General features: G+C 41.9%; 2 protein-coding genes across 2 annotated transcripts in view; both read right to left on the bottom strand.

Moving 5' to 3' along the window:
• The window catches only part of LOC116844649 (nucleolysin TIAR-like), a 106,319-nt gene that overhangs the window by 23,078 nt on the left and 70,187 nt on the right, over positions 1-13,054 (bottom strand). The gene's annotated exons all lie outside the window — the stretch shown is intronic.
• Positions 11,752-12,526, bottom strand: LOC116844665 (peritrophin-1-like). The gene is made up of 2 exons (XM_032816519.1): positions 12,359-12,526; positions 11,752-12,165 (listed from the first exon to the last, which is right to left on the bottom strand). Exons 1-2 carry the CDS (start codon positions 12,363-12,365, stop codon positions 11,912-11,914), a joined length of 261 nt encoding a protein of 86 aa, XP_032672410.1. The 5' UTR covers positions 12,366-12,526; the 3' UTR covers positions 11,752-11,911.

Genomic DNA, 13,054 nt, shown 5'->3' with positions numbered 1-13,054 from the left:
GCAGCAGGTAGTTCCGAACTGCGCGATATTCGGACAGAAGGGACACGGTCGCCGCGATCTCGCTCTGAAGCGACCAAACGTGTTTCCGGAGGATCTGATTAAAAGTTTCGCGGTTCATTTCGCACGGACAAGCTATATGAGACCCGTACCCGTAACGAGATGACAGAAAAGTACAGATTGCACGAGCCGGACCAATAGCTCGCGCGGAGTCAATAAATTGTCCGTGTCTCCCGAGTCGAAATTTGAACCCGAAACTCCCAAGCTTTAATTTGGACCTGAATTTTCTAAGTGTATATGTAATAGGAAAGACCGTGTCTACATGGCCCCAGAGATATGTTGCCCATATGTGCTTTGTTTAGTATTTATCTTGAAAGAAACAGTGAATATAAAATCGCAAAATAGTCCTTTTAGATACTTTCTTCTGAGTTCTATTAAAATTAAGTGTAATATTATAGTTAGAAAATAAAGAAAAATTGATTTAATAGTAACAAAGTACGAGTACTCGTAAATTGTCGAGTCTCTCGAAATTTTGTATTAATATTCTCCATCGTGAGTGAATAAAGTTTGTATTGTTAGTCATAACCATTAGTTGTCTGAGAAGTTGTAATTTGGAAATTCGGAAATATATACAGGACATCTAGCTCTGGTCTCCTCTGCACATGGAAATTGGAATTCCATTTAATGCATGGCAAATGGCAGAAAACGCCTCCAGGAAGACGCACAAAATGCTACTAGTAAGAAGATCTCCCGGTACAGTTGGTAGGTTAAGTAGAATCAAAATAAGTAGGCTTCAGAATATTAAAACGCGTTACATATAGAATACTGAAGTCAAAAATAGAATCATAATTTCGACTTGAGCTCTCTCGGAACGTATTTAAATTTGCAAATATAACGCTCAATATGGATCTTCGCAAGCAGTGCAACTTTTAGCTGCGCAAATTAATCAATAATCGTTCTTTTATTGCGTAAGACGAAGCTATTTAGTATCGGCTTCACCGAGTTCGAAGTCGAGCGAAAAGTTTCACTCTGCACATACGTCAGAGATATGCAAGTTCGTCTATCTCGATCAGAGTAAAAACGCCTTGAAGACCTGATCGTGGGCGCTTCGGGGCCGCCAGTACCGATAAAAGTATCGGCGTTTTTTTCTCTCCTACTCTCCCATCACCCATCCCTGCACGCTCGTCGATCCACGCAACATCTTCCCGCCGCTCTGGAAGGCTCTGTAACAACCCGGCGAGCACACCCATCCTCCGCCATCCTCGAAATCTAAATGATTCGGTTATTTCTGGAAGGTTGCTCGAGGCGCTTCTCTTCCATCGACCTCGTTGCAAAGTGATTTTCCTCGTACCTGTAATCCCGAATTCGATCGATCGCGCTCTCCTCCGTGTCGAGATAAGCAGCGTGGAATGTGGAGAGAGGATAGTTACAAAGAAGCTGGCAAAATGTATCGGTTGTATCCATAAAATGACAAGCACAGATTGCCACCAGGGCTTGGAATTTTAACAACTTGGCCCCTTCTCAAAAATATGTTAGTGATTCAAGTTATAGCGAGTTTATATAGAATAACGGAAAGGATAAGAAAAAGTATAAGAGAAGTACTTAGGGCGACAAATTTTTATTTATTCGATGATACGAATATTTCACAGTGGCAAAATTATTCGCAAAGCTAGCTTGAAAAAATGAATACAATTTTGTTGGAGTAAACTATTTTGGTCGCTTCTGTTTAATAAATGGATGTATTTCTTATTAATTGCGCGAGCGTTGATTTTCTATCATAATCTCTCGTCGAAAGTGCTAACACAGGTCTCATGCTCCTGACAAACATAAGTAAATCAAGTGACTCTATCCCATATAAATTATATTTCCAAGCGCGCAGCTGTCACTGCCAGGCACGGGCGATTAAATAAGGGAGACTCAAAGCATGAAAGTAGAATAAATATACGAAAAGGAAGGGGACGCTGAAAATATCTATTACAACTAATTTCAACTAATTACACCATATATAATATATACGATATATTGACACAAGTGTCGCAACAATAAACAGAAAAATCAAGTGAAATCGAAGAGATCTGAAGGACGAATACTATTAATTTTAATGCGCTATTATCGTGATCGGTTTACGTCCATCCATCGCATCCGTCGCCGGAAATATAGATAACAAGTGAATTGAGAGGTCGTACACACATAGTATACGTTTATATGTATGCGTGTGTGTGTGTATGTGTGCCCAGGCGTATATATGTATACATTTTTTAGGCAGGAGGCCAGCCAAATGCCTAGAATTGCCTCGCCTCTTCCGTGTTGGTGTCCAGTGCGATTCATTACCTTTCTATTCATCGACAGTACCGACGCAACGTTCTGCCGGGTCCTCGAAAACCAACCTGTGTCTCCGTCTCCTGCTCCCGCTGCCAACCCGCCGCCTCTCTTTGTCCTTCAACGCCAGTCCTATATCACGTCCTTCAACATCGCTTCGACCGCTTGTATCATCCATTCAACTGCAGAGAGGCCATTGACCAACGACTATCTTTGGAATTTTGTCCCGTCGAATGGCTACTTAACTTGGAGAATCGAGTGTTTCAAAACAACCGTCCTCTCGTTTGTACTTTTTTTGTTTCATGTAGGTTCGTTTCGACGGCAGGTAAAAACACATCAAAATCTGCCTTGATAATCGTTACTCGAAACTTATCTTAAGTAAGATTCTCAGGCACGTATTAATAGTTATTCCTTAAAACTCGTCTCACGTGAGATACTCAGATTTCAATTTAGAGTAAGATGAGACTTTTTCAGTTGAATATCGCGATGACAGATATATAAATGTCATACTTATAATTTAATTGAAAAACTTGGATCTGATTCTGAATAAAAATCTGAGTATCTCATCTGAGATAAGTTTCAAGTAACGACTATTGATACAAACCTCAGATTTGAATTTGAAGTTGGATTTGAGTTTTTCATTTGACTCACATAATATGTGCGACATTATTTAATACAGACCTAAGTGCAACGAGTGCACGTAATCTCGACACTTTTCTCGGGCTGTGTTATACGTTTCCTCGTTTACCGCGTTGCATCTTTTCATTACGATATTTTCCCGGGGTTGTCGAAACTTATCACCGGCAATAGCGAAAGGCTCGATCTCGCGTTTACGTCGGACGCTTACGGCCCACGATATAAAAGCACTAATCTTCCATCTGGCGAGAGAACGACGCTTTTAGGGAGAAACTCGAATAATAAACAGTTGCAAGAAAAGATGCTTTACATCCCCGTTTGTGCCCCTCCGGCACACTTCATGGATCCTTTCGTCTTTGTCCAGACAGTACAATGAACAAATATTAAAAACTATAAATTCATTCGTTTCTGTTCGCGCGCGAACCGCGCGCTCTCTTTCTCTCTTGTCCCCTCCCCCCTCTCTCTCTCTTTCTCTCTCTTTCTCGTTCTCCGCCCATTCGCTGCTTTTAATGAAATTCACACCAGCGGCTTGGCTGCCAGCCCCGTAGCTCCTAACAACAATCCGCCCTTACTTACTTCCAAAAGCCTTTTCACGCAAATGAAAGTTTTTCGTCTCGAAATTACCTCGAATTATTCAGCGTTTAACCGCGCTCTCTCATTTATGCATTTATTCAGTGTTTCGGTATGATTTACTCCGCAATGTATTTTGATACGCGCTCATTTTATTCATTCGAGCGGCGCGTGCACTATACGCACTCTCACGGGCACACGCTCAAACAACAAACGCTATTGCATTGCGCTTTTAATTATTGACGAAATAAATTTAATATTTGCGTAATTTACATGAAATTATCTGCTTAACAATGGCAGAAGAATAATTCGTAGTGATTAATGCAGTCTTGTTAGGACGCGGGGCTCGTTACGCATTGTTATTAACGAGAAATTTTACACGCACCGGGGTCACGTGATTACGTGCTCGAATTACACATTCGAAATATATGTACGTATACAAAAGTACACAGTCGGAAATTTCTAAGAATGTGCGTCGGCGGCTCGCGCTGAGAAAATAATAGAGCGCGGTCGTTCTCTGCCGGTTTAGAGGATCGAATACGTCCGTGCCATGCGACGAGATTTATGCCTCGATTATTTATCGCGTCGCTTTCGACGGTGGAAATAGAAAATATGCTTAAAAGGGAGAAAACGAGAGGGCGGCCGCGGGGTGTCCGCATCCGCGCTCAATGTACCTGCGATACGTATACTTAAAATCTCATTTATATTGCTTTCGCTATCTGATACTACATAAATTCACCTATTGGAAACAGCTCTCACGTGTTATATAAATGCACCTACGCTGACGAAGCTGGCGGTGAAATCGCGGGAACACGCGACCACGAGTCCAAAGAACTCTTTGCGTCGCGAAATCATAAACGAGAGGAGGATTCAAACAGTATCTACAACGTTATTGAATACGAGGAATTTGTCGCGTGTGTACAAACTTGCGTAATTCAAGTTTCATTAAACTTGATAACATTAACGATTCTCTGGGTGATAACCTGTCGGCAGTATCAAAGAGATTGATCAACGATATCAAATATGAGTTAGCGTGACGTGTGAGAAATCGAGATCTTTGTTCAAGGGAGCCGTTCCATCGATGCAAACTGGCGAGGGATATTCAAGGTGCAAAATGTAATAACGGAGCGGCGGGATAAATAAAAGAAATCGATTCGACGTGTATGTGTGTGTGTGTGTGTGTGTGTATGCGTGAGCGTGGAGTAAGGAGCCGGTCTGAGATAGTTTAAAGCAAGCTTGGCTGGTCTGGGTTCAGGTGCTGTTGCAACCAATATCGTAAATCCAGATCGAGTTCGAGGGAGAACAGAACTCCGTCGCCCTTTCCTTTACAGCCCTCGCGCGGCTAGTTCCACCTTTTGCATCTGCGCAATATCTTCATAAAGTAATGCAATAGGATTATGAGCGCGGATTCCACGCGAATGGCAAAAGTGGAAACAGCCTGTGAATGCTGAGACTCTAACTTAATTCTCGAATATCGAAAGGAATTTTCAAGTGTTCGGTACTAATCTCATTTGCATTGGTAGCGCGAGAATACTTTTATGACGATGAAACATGTTATTCGCATCCGGCCACGCAATCCGACGGTACCAATGGAGGAAAAACTAATCGACTAATGTAAAGCTTAGAACGCCGTAACTAAAAATGCTTTCTAAAAATTTATTATTATTTGAGTGAACATTTATTTATACTTGTTATCGTATTTATATCATGTTATCGTTGAATTGCTCTTGAAAATGTTACTGTTTTATGCGTAAAACGAGTAAGATATACGAATGTGTTTCAAGGTTACTCTGTTGTCTTATCTGTTGTTATAGATATCTTAGTGAGTAAATCAACTGATTGTGTAAGCATAAAGTATCTAGAAAACACTTAAAAAATCTGTAGAAGCGCAGAAATACGCAATAGTTACAAGATGATTGTCTGTTATTTTATACAAGAAAACAAGTTTCATAATTAATATTTTGTACTATAATTAATGAAAAAGTCATTATATAATAAATCATAGCGCAAGTAAGATTCTCCGCGGTTCTCGTAGTAATGATCAAGATAATCAGTTTAATCAATTTTCATGATCGATAAGTGATACACGTGCCGCGAAAACGGCTACCTATAAAGAAAATACCAATTTCTAATATCACGTCTGTCGATCAATCGATTCAAGGTTCAATAATCCGCGGAATTGTTTTCAACGCCGTTCATAAATCCGAATTTCCACGCGACATATCGACGATAACCGGTCGAATTTTAATCGGGGTTCCCGCAGAATTGCTGACGTGTGATCCTCTCGAAAATCCCGAGTAAAATATGACGTGCCAGAAATCACTCTATGTCATCGTCGACTCCTGTCTAATAATATTAACTTCGACATAATCAACTTCACTTACAAAGGCGAATGTTTATGAAAGTATCTCTCGTCGATTTTCATGAGCCTCAGATATATAGTAATTGTGTATTGAGTTCTATAATAAGTAATTTCAGATTTTTCAGGATTTTTCAGTAAAATAAAACAATTTTACTTTTATGTCATTCTAATTTTAGGAAACAATGTATGCATTATTTCGGTCTATGATTTTTTGCCATCTTCCACACACATTGTGAATTATGACGAAATAAAAATATAACTTTCTACCTTTTTACCTTTTTACCTGAAGTACCCAAAATTACTTATTACACGACCCAATATTTAGATTTAAAACAGTTTTTCAATATATCTTAATATTTGTACAAACTTTAAAATGTCTGTGAGGATAAAAATTGGAAAGAATTCTGTTCTGAGGAAAAACAGTTTGTTCTCTACTAGTTACGCCATTTTTACACATTTATTAAGGCTTAAGGTTGTCAATGAATAAAAGAAAAGAAAATGCGTCCGCGACTACTGATAGCTCTGCATCGCGTCTGTTACGCTTGTTATTTCGCACAGTTGGCCATACATTACCTTAGCACATTATTGCGATTGTCTCTAAGTGGCTACCACGCTAAAAATGACTTACGCAGTTAAGATAATTAATATCGTGAATTGAATAAATTCCGAATGCTGTGCACACGAATTTTTTATCGATTAAAGGCAGTTCCTTCAAGAGGAGGTATTAAGCTGATCGATGCCGCGTGGTGAGTTTACGCCGTGATCTCCGGAGCGAGAAAATTGTTTTCGGTCAAACGAAACATTTATAAGTCATAAAAAGCCCGTCGTTGCATTCGGGTCGAACGATCTATTAAATTTTTATGAGCTTTTTGTAGGAAACCTCGCAGCGCGTTCGAGCAACGCACTGAGAACGGCCGCGGCCTCTGGATTTTCAACCACGTATGCATATAAAGGGTGACATATAAAAACCTGATACACGAAAGTCGTATAAAGTTAATCCCTATCTGATTGAGATAAGAGAGTTATTTTACAATTTTCAATGTCGTTCTCCGCGCCGATGAGATATCTCGGTTTTCCGTACTGCGGCAGCGACATTTATGACGGTATCAAAGCAGCAAATTAAAAATGTATGAAACTTCTGTGATACTCTTCAAGATTTTATCAAACTAAACTCTTATATTATTCTCATTACCCGAATCGAAATAAAAAAATTGTAACCTTATGTTAAATCTTGAATTCTACAACGTAGTAGGAGCAAAGTAGATTTAATTCTAAGAACGATCTTTGCAACTTCCAAAATCAAAACTCAACCATTCACTCGCGACGTGAGGCGCAGAGGCGACGCAGTGCTCTCGGGAGCTGAATGCATTTCGGGAATGTTACTTACGTTCGTCGAACGGGAAAGTAAAGACAAGAGGTAAAGGTCGAGAGAATGAAGCAAAGGGGAAGAGGGTGAATGCGCGTCCAACTCCGCTCGTAATGAACTTGTGAATATTTAGTGGGGTAATTGCCCTTCGTGGCGAGTCTCGCCTGCGTCTACTGCTATAAGGGGTGTCCGCAAAATCCGGAAGCAAAACCAATATCAGTCGGCCACCTGTGCTCGGCCTGCACTCCGTCATATATACATTACGTGTGCGCATCGACCCCGCATATATATCGATAATTTGATTTCCTCGGGGACACCCCCCGGAAGACGACTGCCAGCCGTTTGGCCCGCTTTCCACTCTACTTTTCCATCTCGTAATATGACGAACAAAAAGATGCCTGCGCTCTGTCGATCGACGCGGCGCGAGGAAAAATACGTCGCCGAATCTTCATAATCTCGGCCGAATGTGCGAATTTTAAAGGCCCGAGAACGCCTAGGTGGAATTTTTTTCTGATAACCCGATCACAAAATGAATTTACACAATCACTCCGAAAAGGAATGGAGGCGCAGACGTGAGCGTGTTATCGTGTACAATGGGAAAATAGAATTTTTTGTCATTTCCGTAAAATCGTGTCTTCCAAAAAATAGTATTTCCGATAGCTCATGTCATCGAGGAATTCTGAAAAAGCCGTATTCTCGCGGAAATTGCCCAAAAACTCTATTCACGAAACTCGTATCTGGCGAAACGGCCGATCGGCGCTTTTGCTTTCTCGTAAAGCCGCGACAACGCTGTTAGAAAATCGGAAAGAGAAATTTTCTATTTGCAATTTGCACGACCTTGACCGCACGCGAACGCATGAAATTGCGCTACGTAGCCTAAGAACGCTACGAAATAATACACCACGGTATGTTCATCGTCCGTGTGCTTACGCAAAGTAATTCTGTGGGTTTTTCCGTGCCGAGCGAAAATGCCATTTCATCCGCAATGTTACTGTCACACACATCGCATCCCTGTATCGCGCTCGCGGTACATTCTTCCTTCGGAATACGTTACTTCGCAAGGCTCCAGATTTATGGTATCTCGCTTCTTAACTTCTGTGCGCTTCGTACATTCTATGCGCATGCATCATAAATAAAGCACGCACACGTACAATCCTATTGACACAAATGTATTGTGCAAAGTATCCGATCATTTTATGTCGCGCGCCAGATTGCGTCCGGTATGTCCCGCAGAATATGTAATAATTTATTATCTGTAGAGGGAGAAGAGAAGATGGAGAGGAGGGAGGGGGTTAGTCGCGACTCTTTCGATTAAAACTCTCACTAACGTAGATTGTACGAATTTAGAATTAGAACAGAAACATAAGCGCAATAGAGGCGCTTATGTTTCGGCATAATATGCAATCGACTGACATCCTTAAACTTTAACAAAGACACTTAAGTCAATGGGGTCTACTTGAAGCAATTTTCCTATCCATAAATTAAATTCCTAACTAACGAAAGATGTGTGAGATTTTCAAATCGCTCGATCACTTTTATTAAATTTTTTTTAATTCGCGTTCTTTAACCACGAATTTCATCAATTTTTAACAGCATAGATAAAAGGAGAAAAGGGAGAGAGACGTACTTTAATGTTGGTGATTAAAAAGAGATAATACTACTCAATAAACATTACTAGCCGTGTAATAAATGTACAAGTCCAAAGAGACACGCAACAAAACTCTAATCTGCTGACGGGCAAAGCCTAAGCTTGCTGCACGTCTCATGCAACGGAGACCTTCGCTTTCTTTGCACGCCATCTGAGCGTTTTATAATCGCCGTGGCGTCTCTCTCTCTCTCTCTTTCTCTCTCTCTCTCTTTCTTTCTTACGCGCGATCCTCCTTTTCTTTCCTCACTTTTACATTCTCTATCTTCCTTACTTGGAAAAATGTCTGGCTATTAATTTGCCCTCGCCTCCTGCCGCGCGTAACACCTTGACAGAACGTACCACCTGGTAAAACAAGCTGCATAAATTAAGCGTCGGATTATGTATTCCAAATTTCCTTTATTTTCCGAGGAACGCGCCGGGAGAACGGCGCGAATGAGTAAAAGTTAAATGCACAGTTCGCGCTGTAACACGAACTTATAATTATGAACTTTGTATTTACATATTTTGCGCGAGAAGTAAATACAATCCCGCGAGGATGTATCGTTATCAGCCTTTCAAGAAGCCACCGCGCGTAATAGCTCAGGCGCGACAGTGCTGAAGAATCGTGTTAATCGTAACACGCGATATCTCATTATCTTTGATCTTTTATGCCACAGTTAGAAGCGCGTCTATATCCGTGCAGCGCCGCGGCGGTGCGATAAACGCGATCGTAAATAGCACCCGGGCGTCTACATTTGCCAGCGGGATTCAAAAGGACAGTGTCTCGGCAATTATAGGTTTTCTCGCGCTCCGGCGAAGATGAGAGAAGCGATGAAACGTTCCCGGGATCGATCATTGGTACACACCTATCTCTCGTGGCGCATCTTATGACAACGACGGCAACCAATCGGTTTCCAATTTGACACAGAATAGAATCCATTAACAGCGCGCGGCCCTCGTCGCCGTTCCCGCCGACCGGATACATTTCGGCGGGGTGTCAAGGTGGGAAGCGGCAGAAGTAAAGCGAGAAGCCGGTGCGGAAGTGACGAAAGAAAAAGGTACCCCGGGCGGGCGAGCGCGAGAAGAGCACAGGAAGTAGAAACGGGGGTTGAAAAGGAACATACGAGATGCGCGTAAGCGAGCTGGCTGGCAGCCGGTAGCTGACTCGTACCGATAAGAAGTCTCGATCCGTTTGCTGCCGTAGTTCTCTGTCCGCCGGTTCGTTCCTTCGTTTCCTCGTTCTCTCGTTCGTTCGTTCGTTCCTTGCCTTTCGCGCGCCTCTTTCTCCCGTTCTCCTTTTTACAAGGAGAATACGACATTAACTGACGGACGGAGAGCGACATGGCAGCGACGCACACGATGAAGGCGACAAACTCTGTCGGAGCATTGAGCTCAAAACGAAATAGGGAATTTAAGTGTCACCGCTCTGGTGATGAGGTCTTTCCTCGCGCTCCTGTCACCTCTCTCCTTGCTCTTCCTCTTCCTCTCATCATTCCTCTCGTTCCTCCTCTCGCTTTTTCTACTCCCTGCATACGATTCATCTCAATTTCTCAAAAATTCAGAATTTTACGAAGTGTGTTAATTCAATCTGTACTTTCATTATTGATATGCGAACTTGCAAAAATGTAAAGGACGTGAAAAAACAAATGTCTATTATATTTGAAAGACGTACACGGAACGAAACGTACTCTATGTATCTACGAAGAAATATTTAAGAGTTTTTAACCTGATTCCCAAGTACTTACCCTAAATGGCCGTCGTTGTGCGAAAGAGTTCCTCTAAACGCGGCAATTCCGGAAAAGCGCGAACGATTAAGTAGTAAATTCTTCATGGCCCGCCCGTCCCGTCCATATGCGCGCAATTACTATTCCAAGTTCATTCGCTTCCGCGCGTTACATCCCCCGTAAAACGCACTTGTCGGTTCGACAATACAAACTGCCCGTTAAACTGTTGCTGTTAAATTGCGGCTGGGTGCAATCGCGCTATACGGCAAGATCTCCGCCATCACTTGATGCGAGATATATATCTCGATGCCAAACACTTACCTTCGGTTTCGAAATGCGCCGAGATAGTTTCTCCGTTACGCTCGTAAAGGCGAGAGTTAGCGCCAATATCCGACGCACCTCCCGGAGGTACGAAGGTCGTATTCCACCAACAAAGTTAACTTTCACGTTCGAGCCTATCTACAAAATGCTTCATGTCGAATGATATCCGGCTGCGATGTTTTGTCAACACATATACGCGTCGAATTACTTTTGCGCAATTAAAATAATATATAATTTTGCAGGATTCCCCACGTCAAATATCACGAATACTTTTCTCACTATAGAGGACTACTACAAAAGACATAATCTTTATTTCATATTGGAATTTTCTTTTATCGTATATAGTAAACGGATGTATTGATGTTGGATTCTGCGAGGGAAATGAGAGAAAAAGAGAGAGAGTCAAAATTTATATGCCTAACCATTTAAAAAAATAGAGGATCTCTTTGGAGGGGTCGGTGTCACATCTATCATGTAAAAGGTCGCATTGAAATATAAAAACCGGGAAAACGGATCGGTATCCTTTATGGTTCTCGAGAAAATTGCTTGTAACTCCCCATGTAGTCCACTTTGTATATTGCTAACCGCAGGAATCCTCTTTTACATATGTATGTGAAGTATGTTGCGCCTCGTCGAGCCAAATGAAATTTATCTATGTCTATAGCTAATGGAGTTACATACTTGGCTGCGTAAACTACGGAACTAATTGACTTATCGCGAGCGGTTATCGTCAGATTGGGCAGTCTTCATCAATCTTCATCTGGCATCGATAGCGCCGTGCCATTTTACGTAATAAAGGGAAATTGAATTACATAATATAAGCACGAGATAAGTTCAGATAATGGATAGACGTTTATTAGTTACATAGCGTATACGCAAAAATTGCTCGTGTAAGCTATGCGATGACTCTATAGTACAACAAGATAATGTTCGTGTAATGTTATACGATTATATTAATGACGTGCTGGTCATTATAACGAATAAATCCATTAACCTCTTGCTTTGCAGTGCGCTCGCCACGGCCAATCGCAAACGGAGAGTTTAGGGTTGAAGTGCAGTCCCTTGGGACACGTCATCGGGATCGGTTCGCCAGTCTCGCAGACGAAGTAACTGTTGCAGTTGGTCGGGTGAGGAAGAAGAGTTGCGTTTTCTTTGTTCGGAATTGGACAGTCTAATTCGAAATTCGCCTCGGTATAAGAGTAAACCATAGCCAGGCACATCAGAAGGGCGACAGAAAGTATGGCTAAATTGTGAAAATAAATTCGAGAGTTAACGACAAGTGATAAAATTTCATAAACTCTATCCTGGATATTTATATTACTAAATTTTTGCCAAGAATTTCTGATATCACACGAGTTACATGAAAATCTTGCGAACAGATTCCGACATATCGAAATAAAATACCGATCGTACTTCACCAGAGAAACAAGAATTACCTTTCATCTTGCTGTGTGAAAAAGTCACGTTCTTTTAGAACCTTTACTTTAATATGAACCACACCAAACTGTATATTCGATCACTAAAATTTCCTTTATATATCCGAAAGTCTTTATCAGCCTCCGCTTGGTTCCGCCCTCTTTTGAGATCGCATTATCAGTCACATGTATGATTGTGTCACGATAAACTTGCGATTCGTAAAATGCTTTAACACTATACAGATCGAATCTGAGTCATCGCAGCCATAGGTAACTTAGTCCGACTCGTATCCGTGCCGACCCGGCTCGGTCAAATTGTTAAAAAGACGTGGGTCGTGGTAAGCGAGTAAATGAGAAAAGAAGGGATTTATGAAGAGTGGAACGAAATGAACGAAATATAGGGTGAGCGCGAGTGAGCCAGGGTGAGTGAGGGAAAGCGAGAGAGGAGAAGGATGCTGGCTGACACTCGGACAATGCCGGCGTGGTGCTGTCGCGTTCGGTTCCTGGTTATGGCGGGTGCACAATGCCTATTGTCGGCCAACCTACCATACAAACGTGTGTGCTGACGCTTCCATACAACGGCTAGCTCTACCTCCACCTCTGTCTCGTTCACTCGCTCTCTCTTTATCGCCCGTGCTTTCGTTTCTGTCGAAGGCAAACACAGAATCTTTCTCTCTCTCTCTCTCTCTCTCTCTCTCTCTCTCTCTCTCTCTCTCT

The sequence above is a fragment of the Odontomachus brunneus genome, unplaced genomic scaffold, assembly GCF_010583005.1.
Source record: "Odontomachus brunneus isolate Ranch 3 - 2012 unplaced genomic scaffold, Obru_v1 Obru_scaffold_044, whole genome shotgun sequence".
NCBI classification, from domain to species: Eukaryota; Metazoa; Arthropoda; class Insecta; order Hymenoptera; family Formicidae; genus Odontomachus; species Odontomachus brunneus.
Note: the sequence above shows the minus strand (reverse complement) of the source record. Positions and strands in the feature narration are given on the sequence as shown.